The following is a 15,904-nucleotide window of genomic DNA, read 5'->3' as shown; positions in this document are numbered from 1 at the left end:
TTTACAGTCATTATCCTGGCCAATCACAGCCATGCCACTACTTGGCATGGTTGCGATGGCTCTGGAAATGCCCTCAGTCTAAAAGCTTGCTGATTGGCTGCTCAGCAACCTTTCAACAAGCTTTATTCAAGTAACAAACCGGAAAGGAACCAGTACAGTGTAGGGTATAGACCCCAAACTTTACAGTTCGGGTTTGCTTATCCCTAGTCGTGGACAAAAATTGAGACTGACAAAAATTTTTGTTTTTGCAAAGTTTGGTGTCTTTTAGATCCTTTAGTCGGACATCTCTATGGATACTGAAGTACAATTAGAAGTATTTCATCGTGTGTGTTGTGTTTTGTCTTTCATTGACATACATCAAGTTAATTTGTTTTCTTTCAAGAGTTCTGTAGTTTGCCCTAATATGCTGGGTCACAACGTGTCCGATGACAACTAGGGAACTAAAATGTTCGGGATTTTCGTACTGTATACCTAGTACTATTCCAGTATTTGTCACAAATAACAAACCTAATGCAAGTCAATAGGGGACCCGAGCATTTTGCTGGGAAATCAAGACAAAATGCTCTGGTTCCACGTTGACTTGCATTAGGTTCGAAATTTGTAACAAATACTGGAATACTACTAGGTATTTGGTACAAATATCATGAACTCAAATATTGTAGTATTCGCTCACTAATGACAACTCATTATTGGCTTGGGGTTTCACAATTTCTGTTTCGTTTGTCCACCTGCTTTTTGAAGATTCTCCATAAGGTTGAGATTGGGGAGTTTTCTTGATATGAACCCACATTTTTAATATTTTATTCACGGAGTTACTTGGGTATCACTTTTTTTCCTTTTTGACATGCTCTCCATCATGCTGGAGAAGTATTGTGCATCACCAAACTGCTCTTTTATCGTTGGAGAAGTTGTCTTTTAGAGGTTGTTTGGGTACTAACCTTTTATTTTTGGCAGTATTTTTTTAGGCAAAAATGTGAGTGAGCCCACTCCCTTGAATGAAAGCATGTCCACAAATGAATGATCTTAGGATGCGTTACTGATGGCACAACACAGGAATCATGGTAGCATTCACCCTTTCTTCTCCAGACATTCATTCTTCCAGATGTCCCAAACAGTCTGAAGAGGCGTTCATCAGAGAAAATAACTGATATCCCAGTCCTCTTAAGTCTACTCCCAGTACTTCCTTCAATGTTGTGTTTTTTGTTTGGGTTTTTTTTTTCTTCTTTCAAGTGTTAGTGTTTTTACATCTGTTAGTAACCTGTTCCGACACAGCAAACTTTGTGAAAGTCAAAATTTTTATATTCGACCTTCGGCCACAACTGTTGTTGACCGCCTAGGATAAATACTATCTGAATGAATGTACCCTTGTCTCTCCATGCCAGCAAATTCCCCATATTATCAGCCTTTAATGACATGTAATACAGATAAATAAAATGTTCCTGCTTGCCTGGCATGTCAGTGACCTAAACCTGTTGAAAAAATAATATAAATGTCCCTTTTGTCTACAGTGTTGGTCACCTTGCTGGATGCCTTGTTAGGACCTTACAAGAAAGACAGCCAGATCTGCAAATTAATCATCGGGATATATTGTGTGTCCAGATTGCAGGCCTATGCCATGACTTGGGTAAATTTCCAAAATATTCCCCCCCCCCCCTTTTTTAGTTGTATGAAATTTGGCACAAATCATTGTATTACTTTTGCTCTCAGGTCATGGGCCATTTTCTCACATGTTTGATGGAAGATTTATGCCCCTTGCCTGTCCACAGAAAGATTTCAAGGTGGGTCACTGCTGACTTCTATATTTGAAAGTATTGAAGTGAAAAATGACATCAAATTTAAAAGGCATCATAGAATAAAAGCAACCGTATTTGCAAATGCCTAATTCATAGCAGGCCCCGTGATAAAGGGCAGAGGCAACACAGGCACAAAATACTGATGAAACAACCATTCGCACGCCAATTCTCTATGGCAGTTAAATTTATTAACTATTTTTTTTTTTTTTTCCCCTCTACAATTAATATTGATGCCAGTTTACAGGTAGCATTAATCAGTTGAATGTTATTAATCATGAAAAGGTTATTCATGTAAAACTGTATTTGGACCTTGAGACGTCAGCTCAAACTTGCATAAGAAAAAAAAATAAATATACATATATATATATTTTACATATATATATATATATATATATATGTATGTATGTATGTATATATATATATATATATATATATATATATATATATATATATATGTATGTATATATATATATATTTTTTATATATATATATATATATATATTTTTTATATATATATAATATAATTTTTTATATATATATATATATATATATGTGTATATATATATATATATATATATATATATATATATATATATATATATATATATATATATATATATGTATATATGTGTGTATATATATATATATATATATAATGTATGTATATTATTTATTTATTTATTTTTTTTCTTATGCAAGTTTGAACTGACGTTTCATGGTCAAAATACAGTGTTGCGTCAATAACATTTTAATGATTCATAACATTTAACTGATTAATGCTACCGGTAAACTGGCATCTGTATTTGTATAGGTTAAAAAAAAAAAAAAAAAAGGATGAGTGCTCGATTCATCAAAAAAAAAAAGTTTCTCAAATATTCACTTGTGCTATTGTTATAGAGGGTGTGAACTATTGGCTTCTAAAATAGTGGTACCTGATCTTTTTTATTATTATTAATAATAATAATAATAATATTTATTATTTTTTAATGCAAGTTTGAACAGACATTTCATGGTCATTATACAGTGTTACATCAAGAACATTTAATCTTTGCCTGATTTACAATGCTGCCAATTTTACAGGTAGCATTATTTAAATATGTAAAATGAAATGGGATAATTCTCGTTTCTTCAACTTTCTAAACTGCAGTAATAGAGAAGGTGTTCTATCGGCCATACCAAAAAGTCAACGAGCTAAAGGGATTTGTCACTGTATATATAAAATTCTGCTCCCACCACATCATATACAGATTACTGAGTGAGCGGGGGAGAATTTGGACCCCATTGTTGTACCCTCTATCTCAGGGGTCTCAAACTCGGCCGGGTGTATGGGCTGCACAGAGGGGGAAAAAAAATATACCTAATAATATATACCAATATACCTAATAGTCTTACAAATAGCACTATATATACAAATTTTGACCAACATCTTTTAGTAATTATTCCCCATCTTGTAGTAATATGCCCCATCCTTGGGCCCATCTTATCGTAATGTGCCCATCCTGTAGTAATGTGTACATCCTGTAGTACTGTGTCCATCCTTGTCTGCATCCTATAGTAATGTGCCCAACCTATAGTAATGTTCCCAGCCTTGTCCCCATCTTATTGTAATGTGCCCATCCTATAGTAATGTGCCAACCTTGCCCCCATCCTTTAGTAATGCCCCCAGCCTTGTCCCCATCCTATAGTAATGTCCCTATCCTATAGTAATGTCCCCAGACTTATCCCCACCCCATAGTAATGTGCCCATCCTGTAGTATTGGGGGTGGGCGGGCAGGGGCGCTATAACTTACCGATCGCTCCCCTCACCTTCCACAGACGCTAGAGTGAAGCTGAGGGGAGCGGTCTCCGGCCCCAGATCCACAGTGATTGGAGAGATCGGTCACAAGGCCGGTCTCTCCAATCAGAGCTGGGGGCGGGTGAAGCAGAGGTCACCCAGCTCCAGCCAATTATCAGTACTATAGCTGCACTAATCATGGCTGGATTTCAGTGGCTGAAACATTACAGTGGCTGTGATTGGCTGAGCGGCGTTCGTCAGCCAATTACAGCCTCCGTCAGCCAATTACAGCCTCCGTAGGTCTGGAGAGGAGACACCACCCTTCCTGAGGTCAGGCAGAGGTCCCCTCCTCCCCGAATCTAAGGTATTTGCAAAGCAATCGTGTGACGCCCCGGACTAGTCGGGTCGTCCCAAGTAGGCACACACAACACCACACCCCCTCCCGATTAGGTGACATCAGTCAAACTTAAAACCTTGTCACCACCCTCCAGGTTTGATGTCCACACCAGGGGGCGGAGCCAGGCAGTTGGCTCCGCCCACCAATGAGTTCACAGGCCTGGAGGCGGGAAAAAACACACAAGTTCTAGTACGAGTGTAGAGCAGTAAAGTTCACAGGCAGTCTTGTGTCCGGGCTGCCAAGAGACTACCAGGTGGCTGGGTCGGAGCCCAGTCGCCATTGGCAAGGAGGCAGACGGTGGTGGCCGCCTGCAGGAGACCGGGAAGACGACTGGTGGAACCGTAAGGGACCGGGACAGGGTAGTGGCCCGCCGGAACCGAATCGGGGAGCCAACTGGATACCGGAGAACCAGGCAGGGTACTCAGACCCAGTACAAAGCCCTGAACCGATGGGGCCAAGTTGAATCAACTGATTGCGGACTGGACTTAAGGACCTATCCCACACAAGTCCCGTTAGAAGACAACAGCCCAACCATACAGGGTAAAGCCACCGCCAAGGCATAGAGATCCAAAGGGCCAGCGTCTGTGGGCAAACTGGCTCCTACGGCATATGCAAGTCGGGGAGCGGACTACCGGTGTCTAGGCATAGGAGTCAAACATTTACACACAGAGGTGCAGGAAAAAGGCGGAAACCACCAACCTATTCTGGGAGAAGCTGCAGCCGGCTGCGGACCCCGTTCATCACTCCGTTTGGTTTACCAGAGACTTCAGTGTCTTGTGTCAGATTGAGTACACCAGTGCCATCAGGCACTGCACCGCAACACTTCACCCTGCACCCCGGCCCTCGTCTACCGGGCCCCAGGACCAACACCCCCCCTACCCATGGAGCGGTCAACACCTAGCTGCGCCATTACACCGCTCCCGGGAGCCCCCCCCATACCTTCACTGCAGCGGTGGTGTCTACAATCACCACAACCCATGGGTGGCATCACGGACTAACATCCAAAACCAAACCACCGTGGCCCCGGCCGTGGACTTCCTCATCCAAATCCCTGTGTGCCGCGCCAACTCCCTTGCAGAGCGACGTGACCCCCGGGTCCGTGAGAGGCTCGAGCCACCACCCGCAGTACGAGCACGGATCCGAGCGGCTCGGCGGTCGCAGCCGAGCCCGCGGGGCGGTACAATCGCAGCCTCCGGGGCCGCGATTTCGCCATGACTTACTGGGTATGTCATGGGTCCTTAAGTACCAGGGAGCCATGATGTACCCAGTACATCATGGGTCGGTAAGGGGTTAATGTGCCTGCCTTCACATACACAAAAAACCCACCATTCTTCTCACCCGTCCCGCGTTCTTTTGGCTGCCTCATCTCTGCTTCCGTGCCCCTGTTGACTATCGCGGCAGCCCTTGTCGGCGATTTGTCAGATTAATGTTTTGCCGATGCTACGGCCCCTGCTCCGGCCGTGATAGTGAACAGGGGAACGGGCCTGGGGGCCGCACGAAGCAGTCTGAGGGGCCGCATGCTCTCTGTAGCACAAATGTGGTGTTTAACAAGAGAAAAATGTTGTAAATGATGTCCTATACCAATAACAATGAACTCTTTTTGGGCAACAGAATAATTACTATATTTGAAAACTTAATGCTTCGATGACGGGTGATGTGGGTTGCAAGAGTATGCTTCCACATCACATAAAGCCCAATTATATTCAGAAGCCTATGGGAAGTTAAGAAATCTGTTCTATGATTCTTTAAACTTTGTTTCTAGCATGAGGCTGCATCTGTCAAAATGTTTGACCACCTTATTGAATCCAATGAGTTGGAAACCGTTATGAAAAGATACGGCCTTCTCTTGCCCGAAGACTTAATTTTCATTAAGGAGCAGATAACAGGACCCCTACCTCTGGAAGATGAAGAATGTTTCAATTCCAGTCAGAACTCCTCTGTAAGTAAAATATTTGTGATTTGGCTTATCTACTGTTCAGACACACATGGCACTATATAATACAGGACAATAATGATAAAGCATAAAAGGTGGGTGTCAAAGATTAAAAGCGCATAACGCTTTTTTTTTCCAGAAACAACCAATATTGAGGGGTGGAACTGTGGCCGGAATTTAATCTATGCCACATTGAAATTAATGGAGCTGAGCTGCAATACACAACCCAGAATGAATGATGGGGCTGTTTCTGAAGGAAAGAAGCCTTATTTTTCTAATCCTATTCAAAGGCTTTAAATATTCACAAGCATGTGAATTTGGTACAGCATAGCTGTAACGCCAACCACCAAAAAAAAAATGTAGGTTAACTGCAGATATATGGGTAATCCTCTGGAAAATGGCGTTTTAACAGTTTTACTGGAATAGTCGCCACAGGGGAAAAAATGAAGTTGTATTTCTTCAGCGCTCTATTGGGAGACCCAGACGATTGGGGTATAGCTACTGCCCTCCGGAGGCCACACAAAGCACTACACTAAAAAGTGCAAGGCCCCTCCCCTTCTGGCTATACCCCCCCGTGATATCACGGGTTCTCCAGTTTTAGCTTTGTGTGCGAAGGAGGTCAGACATCCATGCATAGCTCCACAGATTTTAGTCAGCAGCAGCTGCTGACTATGTCGGATGGAAGAAAAGAGGGCCCATGTAGGGCCCCCAGCATGCTCCCTTCTCACCCCTGGATGGTGTTGTAAGGTTGAGGTACTTATTGCTAGTACAGAGGCCGGAGCCCACATGCTGCTTTCCTTCCCCATCCCCATGAGGGGCTCTGGGTGAAGTGGGATCTTACCGGTCTCCAGGCACAGAGACCGAGCTCCATCCACAGACCCAAAAGAACCTGCTGGATATGGAGCTGAGTATCGTCAGGGACAGGGCCCTGCTACATCAAGGTACTCTGTGTTCCCATGCACATCGCGCCCACACACACCAGCATTGCTGGGAGTGTTAGTGCGCCGGGGACAACAGCGCGGAGCGCTGGTGCTATTATTCACTGCAGCTTTGCTGAGTGAATTTATGTATTGAAAACGGCCGCGCCGGCCGCTGCTGGTTGTTTTTTACATTGTGGCGCGGCTGGGACTTGTGGTGCGCCGGGGGACTTCGGCGTCGGCCGTGCACATAGGACGGCCGCGCTTATTACTAGAGTCCCCGGCTTTGCGGCCTAGTTTTTCGTTTCGTTCCCGCCCCAGCCCTGCCAGTCAGAGGAGGGGCGGGACGCTGTACAGAAGCTCAGCGCAGGGAGCTGGAGTCTGCTTTGCATTCTCCAGCCCCCTCTCACTGAACACAGTGAGACGCCGGGTTCCCGCTCTTGGCTGGGGCTCGCCCACGGCCCGCCCCTCTGCACAGGACGGGGAAGAGAAGCCGGCAGCCATTATGGTTTCCACTCTGGGAGAACGGAACCAGTCACAGGTTTTTGGGCGACCTCGCACCCGCTCTTGTGCGGGCGGTAAGCAACTGACACCACTAATGCTGAAGTGGGCTTTTGGGCTGTGTGCTGATATGCTATGCACTGTACTGTACTGTCGCTATTCTGGGCAACAGCAGCAAATAAGCAATGCTGCTGAGGCACAAGCTTTCAATGCTTCTTCGTTTGCATGTGCTGCAGTGTTTACTGTCAGATTGGGCAACAGCAGCAGTAGAGCAATTTGTGCTAAGGCACAAGCTTTCAATGCTGCTTCGCTTGCATGTGCTGCACGGTTTATTGTTATGATATACATTCACTGTATGTCGCTATTCTTGGCTAATGCGCCCAGATAAACAGACAAAAGCAGCAGTAGAGCAATGGTGCTACGGCACAAGTTTTCAATGCTGCTTGACTTGCATTGGCTGCAGTGTTTACTGTCATGCTTGTATGCTATACATTCACTGTATGTCGCTATCCTTGGCTAATGTTCCTGGATAAATAGACAACAGCAGCAGAAAGGCTAGGGTGCTAACGCGCAAGCTTTCAATGCTGCTTGGATTGCATGGGCTGCAGTGTTTACTGTCAGGCTTGTATGCTATACATTCACTGTATGTCGCTATCCTTGGCTAATGTTCCTGGATAAATAGACAACAGCAGCAGAAAGGCTAGGGTGCTAACGCGCAAGCTTTCAATGCTGCTTGGATTGCATGGGCTGCAGTGTTTACTGTCATGCTGTATGCTATACATTCACTGTATGTCGCTATCCTTGTCTCATGCTCCTAGATAAAATGTGCCAAGCCACAAGTTTTCAATGCTGCGTGTACTACATGTACTGAAGTGTTTATTTGTACTTCATGCTTGTATGACTATTCACTGTACGGTCGCTATCCTCGGCTAGGCTCTTAGATAGCTAGACAACAACAGCAGAAAAAGACAAGTTGCCAATGCACGGGCTTTCTATGCTGCTTGTACTGCATGTCATACGGTTTCAGGACCCCCAGTGCGTGCAATTGCTCAACCGGGGTCTCTGCTATATGTGGCCAAAGGAACCACCTGTGATCTCTGTCCAGAGACAGGGACGAAGTTGCAGTTTTTCCGCTGATATATATTGTCTGTGACTATGACTGACATCTTACAGACTTTGCACCCCAAGCAGACCGTGGGCAATATGGTTGCAATGACCCTGGCCGCCCTGATCTGGAGCATCTCAAGGCGCCAGAGTGATTCCAGGCATCCCAGAGAGCAGGCATCCGACACGGTCGACAGTCCCAGATGGCCTAAGCGGGCTCGCTGGCATTAGCCCTCGACTACATCACTGGTTAGGGTCCCAGCAGGACTCTCTGTATGATGAGGCAGACGTAGCTGTTCAGGACTCTGTTCCTGAGACCGCTCTCAATCCGGATACACCGGATGGTGACGCTATAGTGAATAATCTTATTGCGTCCATCAACGAAAGGTTGGGTATTTCTCCCTCAACTCCTCCAGTGGAGGGGTCAGCTTCACAGCAAGAGAAATCTCTATATATTGAGTACTTGTTTAGCACTCTGACTCCAGAGACGCAGTCCAGAAACGACACGCTTATCACGATAAGCGTTTCTCCGACCGTATTAATGAGACACGTGTCGCTCCCCCTGACGTGGTCAAGCGCTAGACCCAGTATCCAAATGTGGATCCCCCAATCTCCATGCTTGCAGCTAGATCTATAGTTGTAGTGGTGGATAGGACTTCACTTCAAAATGCCATTGACAGGCAGATTGGCCTCTGGTTGCAATCTGTCTATGAAGCTATCGGCAGGTCGGCTGCTCCGGCAGTCGCAGCCGTGAAGGCACTCCAAGCTATTTCAGCTAGTATTGCGCAGAGGGTCGCTGTCACAGGTACTCTCGGTCCCAGCAGTGTCTTTAACTCGCAATGTCGGCATGGCGAATCATGCTGTTATTGCTGTCCGAGACTCTACGAGCCGGACGTCAGTGGCATCCGCCAACTCCGTGTTTTTACGCAGAGACTAGTAGTTGAGAGATTGGAACAGAGGCTGCTTCCAACGAAGTGCTTAACCAGGTTGCCTTTATCTAGTGATAGTCTGTTGGTAAGGGTTGAATGAAATCATTCAACTATCCAAGACGACTCAAAAAGCCCAGAAGGGCATAGATTCCTAGCGGGCTCATTTCACGCCCGGGGAAGGCAGCCGGAGGATCCGCTACCAAAGCGTTTTCCTCATAATTTTCAGCCCTCTCACTCCGCAACCGCGGGGGGGCAGACTCCCCCGCTTTAGCGGCATTTACCTACCGCAGGTTAAGGGCCTGTGAGTGAGAGTCAGTTTGTTTTCAAACTACCGCACCGACCGAGCCGAGGCTCTTCTGCAGGCGGAAAGAGCGGTAATCCCTGTTCCTCTTCAGGAACCAGATATGCATTTTGCCCCGACCTGGTCGTGGTGCCAAAATAGGACGGCTCCTTCCGTCCCGTTCTGGACTTTATACTGCTTAACGAGCACGTGAAAACCAGGCGGTTCCGGATGGCATCACTCCGCTCCGTCATTGCCTCTCTGTCTCAAGGAGTTTTCCTAGCTTCAATAGACATCAGGATGCTTATCTACACGTGCCGATTGCTCCGAGGCACCGGCGTTGGCTACGATTCGTTATTAAAGACGAGAATATTTCGTTTCGTAGCCATACCCTTTGGCTGGCGACAGCCCCACGGGTGTTCACCAAGTTCGTGGCAGCAGAGGGAGCAGTCCCGCGCTCTCACGGTCACTCTGTGATCCTTTACTTGGGCAATCTACTGGTCAAGGCACTCTCCTTTACAAGCATGCCAACACAACCTGAACATGGCGCTGGACCCTTCCCAGAGTTTCGGGTGGGTCTTCAACTTTTCAAGGTTGAACCCAATCGCTGGCATCTCCTGGAGAGTTTTCACACTCTCTCAGCGATAGTGAAGCTTCCGCTGGACAAACAGCGTTCACTACAGACGAGGGGACAGTCTCTCCTTCAAGGAGGCGCCTCATCCAGAGGCGAGTTTTAGCTTTTCCAGACGGTCAAAGACCATCTTCAGAGGAGTCCACTCTTCAACTCAGTGGTCTGGAGCTCTGGGCAGTGTATCGTGCACTGCAAGCCTTCCTGCAGTGGCTGGAATGCAAATAGATCCGAATTCAGTCGGACTATCCACAGCGGTGGCATACACCAACCACCAAGGCGGACTACGCAGTCGACAAGACTCCCAAGAGGTCCGGCGGATTCTGCTATGGGTAGAAGACAGAGCATACACCATATCAGCTGTTCACATCCCGGGCGTACGACACTAGGAAGCAGACTTCCTCAGTCGCCAGGGCGTGGACGCAGGGGAATGGGCTCTGCACCCGTTTGTTTGCAAGAATTCTGTAGACGCAGGATGAAGACGGACGTCGACGTCATGGCTTCTCGGCAACAACAAGGTCCCGATTTTCATGACGCGGTCTTACGATCAAAGAGCTCTGGCGACAGGCGCCTTGGCTCAGGATTGGTCACAGTTCCAGCTACCGATTGCTGCCACACCATCCTCGTCGCCCCAGACTGGCCGGGGAGGTCGTGGTACCGTGATCTGTGGCATCTCACCGTCGGTCGACCGTGAGCACGACGTCATTGCCACCATGAGACGGGCTAGCCAGCCGCGGTCTGCCAAGATCTACCACAACTCGTGGAAGATATTCTTATCTTAGTGTTCTGCTCAGGGAGGGTCTCCCTGGCCATCGGCATTGCCTACTTTGCCTTCCCTCCTGCAATCTGGTTGGGAAAGAGGTTGGTCGCTCGGCTCCCTTTAAGGGCAAGTCTCGGCACTATCCGTGTTCTTTTCAGAAGCGTCTAGCACGTCTTCCTAAGGTGCGCACGTTACTACAGGGGGTTTGTCATATTGTGCCCCCGTACAAGCGGCCGTTAGATCCATGGGATCTGAACAGGGTACTAGTTGCTCTCCAGAAGCCGCATTTCGAGCCTCTGAGGGAAGTTTCCCTTTCGCGCCTGTCACAGAAAGTGGCCTTTCTGGTTGCGATCACGTCGCTTCGGCGAGTGTCTAAGCTGGCGGCTCTGTCATTCAAGGCTCCCTTCCTAGTGTTCCACCAGGACAAGGTAGTGCTGCGCCCTATTCAGGAGTTTCTCCCTAAGGTTGTATCCGCGTTTCTTCTTAATCGGGATATACCCTTTCCTTCCTTTTGTTCTCATCCGGTTCTCCGGTATGAAAAGGATTTACAGTTGTTAGTTCTGGTGAGAGCACTCAGAATCTACATTTCCCGCACGGCGCCCATGCGCCGCTCTGATGCATTTTTGGTCCTTGTCGCTGGTACGCGCAAGGGGTTGCAGGTTTCTAAAGCCACCATGGCTCGATGGATCAAAGAACCAATTCTTGAAGACTACCGTTCTGCGGGGCTTCCGGTTCCTTCAGGGCTGAAGGTCCATTCTACCAGAGCCGTAGGTGCGTTCTGGGCATTACGACACCAGGCTACGGCTCAACAGGTGTGCCAGGCAGCTACCTGGTCGAGCTTGCACATTTTTCACCAAACATTATCAGGTGCATACCTATGCTTCGGCGGACGCCAGCCTAGGTAGAAGAGCCCTGCAGGTGGCAGTGGCTTCCCCATAGGGGAGGGCTGTCTTGCAGCTCTAACATGAGGTATTTCTTTACCCACCCAGGGACAGCTTTTGGACGTCCCAATCGTCTGGGTCTCCCAATAGAGCGCTGAAGAAGAAGGGAATTTTGTTACTTACCGTAAATTCCTTTTCTTCTAGCTCTTATTGGGAGACCCAGCACCCGCCCTGTTGTCCTTCGGGATTTTTTTGTTGTTTTTCGGGTACACATGTTGTTCATGTTGAACGGTTTTTCAGTTCTCCGATGTTACTCGGAGTTAATTTGTTTAAACCAGTTATTGGCTTTCCTCCTTCTTGCTTTGGCACTAAAACTGGAGAACCCGTGATATCACGGGGGGATATAGCCAGAAGGGGAGGGGCCTTGCACTTTTTAGTGTAGTGCTTTGTGTGGCCTCCGGAGGGCAGTAGCTATACCCCAATCGTCTGGGTCTCCCAATAAGAGCTAGAAGAAAAGGAATTTACGGTAAGTAACAAAATTCCCTTCTTTCCATGCAGCCGCTTGCTTCGATATCAGGGAACAGTGCAGGCAAGTCACTGCTCACTTCATTGTATTCATGGCGCTGACAGATCGAACAGCCATACACGTTAACAGAGTAGTCATATTTTACCAAGTTATGCCCTATCCTCAGGATATACCATATAGGCCTGATCATGAGTATTTCTGTTTCAAAGACCAACTCCTATGGAAAAAAAGGGCACCTTGTCACTCCGGTCTCCTATTTAAATAAGGAACAAAATTCTTCTGTTAAGTTGTTTTATCATCCATTACATTCCCATCTCAAACCAAAATATTTTTTTTTCCATAGTGGCCTTATATGGGTCGTCAAGAAGACAAAAGCTTTCTTTATGAGATTGTAGCCAACAAACGCAATGGAATTGACGTGGATAAATGGGACTACTTTGCCAGGTACTTCTTTATTTGCTTTATGCTCTCAACTGTGTGTGTCATGTACAAACTCCATTCCAAAACTGCTGAGACAAAACGTAAAGAACCAGAATGCAATGATTTGGAAAGAATGAGAAAATTAGACTTTTCTCCATTTTCATTTGGTGACAAAAAATAATTTATTGATGGCAGCAACACATCTCCAAAACGTTGGGACAGGGTCATGTCTGTCATTTTGTAGCCTTCATACTTCTTTTTACAACAGTCAGTAATTGTCTGGGAAGTGAGGAGACCAATTTCTGGAGTTTTGGGAGAGGAATTTTGTCCTATTCTTGTCTGATGTAGGATTCTAGCGCCTCAACAGTCCTGGGTCCTTGCTGGATTTTTCATTTCATAATGAGCCAAATATTTTCTGTTGGTGAAAGGTCTGGACTGGAGGCGGCCCTTTCATCATCCGAACTCTTCTGCGTAGCCGTGCTATTGTGATGAATACAGTATGTGGTTTACCATTGTCTTGCTGAAATATGCAAAGGCTTCCCTCAAATAAATGTTGTCTGGATGGGAGCATATGTTGTTCTAAAACCTCTATATATGATGCTCTGCGTTGATTGTACCTTTCAAAATGTAAAAAAATGCCCATGACGTACACACTAATGCAGCTTTAAGCCATAACATGTAATCTTTTGAGCAATGTATTGATAACAAGCTGAATGACCCTTCTTCTCTTGAATCCGTTGGACACTATCATTTTATTCCATTAAACTTTTCACATTTGATTTATCTGACTATAGAATAGTTTTCCATTTTGCCTCTGTCCATTTGTAAATGAGCTTTGCCCCATAGAAAGTTGCAGTGTTTCTTGATTGTGTCTAAATCTTAGTAACCCCTAGCTAAACTGTGGAAGCCGGCACCCAAAATTGTGATAATGGCACCCCTCCCCTCTCATCGTAAGCTAAGCCAAGCTCTAATATGATCCTAATATTCCCTAACAAAGCATCTGAAGGCTAGAATATGCTATGATGGTAATCCATTGTAAACTTATTGATAATGCATATGGGAATCATACTCAGGACATTATAATGACAAATGGCATAAACCTCTATTTACATAAATTAGGTAGTATATGTCCTATACACAATTTTGTAGAGGAATTCAAGCGGAGGAATCATAAGTCAAAGATTGCAGTAAGGCTCGGCTCACATCTATCCTGCACACTATGCTGCGTGCTTACACCCGAGCTGTCTGTGTAAATATCTGAAATATAAGATTCAGCCAGAGCCCCGACAGAAGATTCCTTATAATGAGGCAGTTGACTGTCTGGCCTATGATGCGGCGCAGTCGCCCAGTTTTGAACACTTCTGGAAAGGACGCCCGTAAACAGAGGCCAGACGTACTCCCGAGTAACTCTGCTGCCTCATTATAGTGAATGGGTCCCTTGCGGTTTTATCTGATTCACATCATTCAGAGAGTTAGATGGCAACGCAGATATAACTGCTCAGTGTAGAGCACAGGAGAAATGTGGTCCAAATTTTGTGTAAAATGTTCCCAGTAGAAGTTTCAACTCAATCCATAAAAAAAAAAATCCCCACTCAGGTCTGTCATTTGAAATATAGGGGGTTTCCACATTACTAGTAACACACAGGCTCTAGAACAGTGAAATGGCTCCCCAAAAGAAATCCAGTGAAATCTGCACTCCCAAATACAAATGCCCCACAGTGTTCCTAAATCGCAGCTAACGTCCACATGTTTGTCAGTACTGTAGTGAGAAGAGACTGCTTAATTTATGGGGTGCGGGTCTCCAGAAGCACGAGCTGGGCCCAATGTACAGACACAACAAAGACGTCACTTTTCTTCATAGTTCCTTATGGGAGACCCAGACCATGGGTGTATAGCTTCTGCCTCCGGAGGACACACAAAGTACTACACTCAAACGTGTAGCTCCTCCCTCCTAGCATATACACCCCCTGGTAGCCAGTCCTAGCCAGTTTCAATGCTTTGTGTTCAGGAGGTCACACACACACATGCATTCTCTGATTTTTGATTTTTTGGATTTCAAAGATTTGGAAGAAAAGCGGGTCCAATCTGGACTCCCGGCATGTCCCTTCTCACCCCACTGTGTCGGCGGTGCTGTTAAGGTTGATTTTACAAGGCTGGAGCCTTCGCATGCCGCGCTCCTTCACCATCCCCTGGGGCTCTGGCTTGAAGTGGGAGCCATCACGGTTCTCACTGCTTTGCAGGAGACCGGTCTCCATCCGCAGCCCTTTTTCAGGATCCTGCCGGACGGAGCGTTTAACCCCCCCCCCCCAGAGACCTGGGCCCTGCGTCTCAAAAGCTAAGTATTGAGACGTTTTTACCACAGAAAGTGGTCTTGCCAGGGGTTCCTTGTACTTTATTTATTGGGGGGAGTGTGTTATATGACTGTGGTAACATTTCCGGCCGGTTCTCCAGTTTTCACTGGAGAACCGCGCCGATGGTGCCTGCATGCTGGCCGCATATTTAAATCTAGGCCCCGGCTTCGCCTGAGGCCTAGTTTCGGTTTCACTGCCCCTGCATGTTAGTCAGTGCAGAGGGATAGTGTGGCTCCGCCCAGCGGCTGTTCAGCACAGGGAACGGACACTCCTCACTGAGGAAAGATTCCCTCCCTGTATACCTCATTTGCCCGCTCTCAGAGTAGGCCCCGCCCCCTCTCCTCGCTCCGGTCGCCATTTTCTCAGCGTTCTCAATGTCTGCATAGGCACAGAGATACCACATTGTGACAAATGGGGGCCTGGGCTGGGGGACTGGAGGGCACAGAAATGTATGTTAAACGGTCTGGCAAGCCACAACCTCCAGTTGTGCAGCTGCTTATATTCTCTGTTTATATACTCTGCTGGGGGTCATTCTGGAGATGCATTCCCTCACAGAGCCCCCACTTCTGCAGCATGTCTCACATCAGAGCAAGGCTGCAAGGCTGTTCTTAATATGCACTGCATGTAGACTCGTACTGCCTGTACTGAGCACATAAACACAGTGGTCCCTCAGCCTGGAGGCTCGTCAGTGGTCCTCCAGCTGCTCCGGT

The 15,904-nt window shown here is 46.7% G+C and overlaps 1 protein-coding gene across 1 annotated transcript in view; it reads left to right on the top strand.

Annotated features, from left to right (window-relative positions):
• SAMHD1 (SAM and HD domain containing deoxynucleoside triphosphate triphosphohydrolase 1) overlaps nt 1-15,904 on the top strand; it is a 124,629-nt gene that overhangs the window by 66,642 nt on the left and 42,083 nt on the right. The window contains exons 5-8 of the mRNA XM_075349910.1: nt 1,509-1,624; nt 1,708-1,778; nt 5,727-5,903; nt 12,767-12,867. Coding sequence (XP_075206025.1) covers nt 1,509-1,624; nt 1,708-1,778; nt 5,727-5,903; nt 12,767-12,867 — 465 coding nt within the window. The remainder of the gene's footprint in view (nt 1-1,508; nt 1,625-1,707; nt 1,779-5,726; nt 5,904-12,766; nt 12,868-15,904) is intronic.

Source organism: Anomaloglossus baeobatrachus, chromosome 5, assembly GCF_048569485.1.
Source record: "Anomaloglossus baeobatrachus isolate aAnoBae1 chromosome 5, aAnoBae1.hap1, whole genome shotgun sequence".
Classification (NCBI taxonomy): Eukaryota; Metazoa; Chordata; class Amphibia; order Anura; family Aromobatidae; genus Anomaloglossus; species Anomaloglossus baeobatrachus.
The sequence above is the reverse complement of the archived record's forward strand: the minus strand, read 5'-3'. Positions and strand labels throughout refer to the sequence as shown.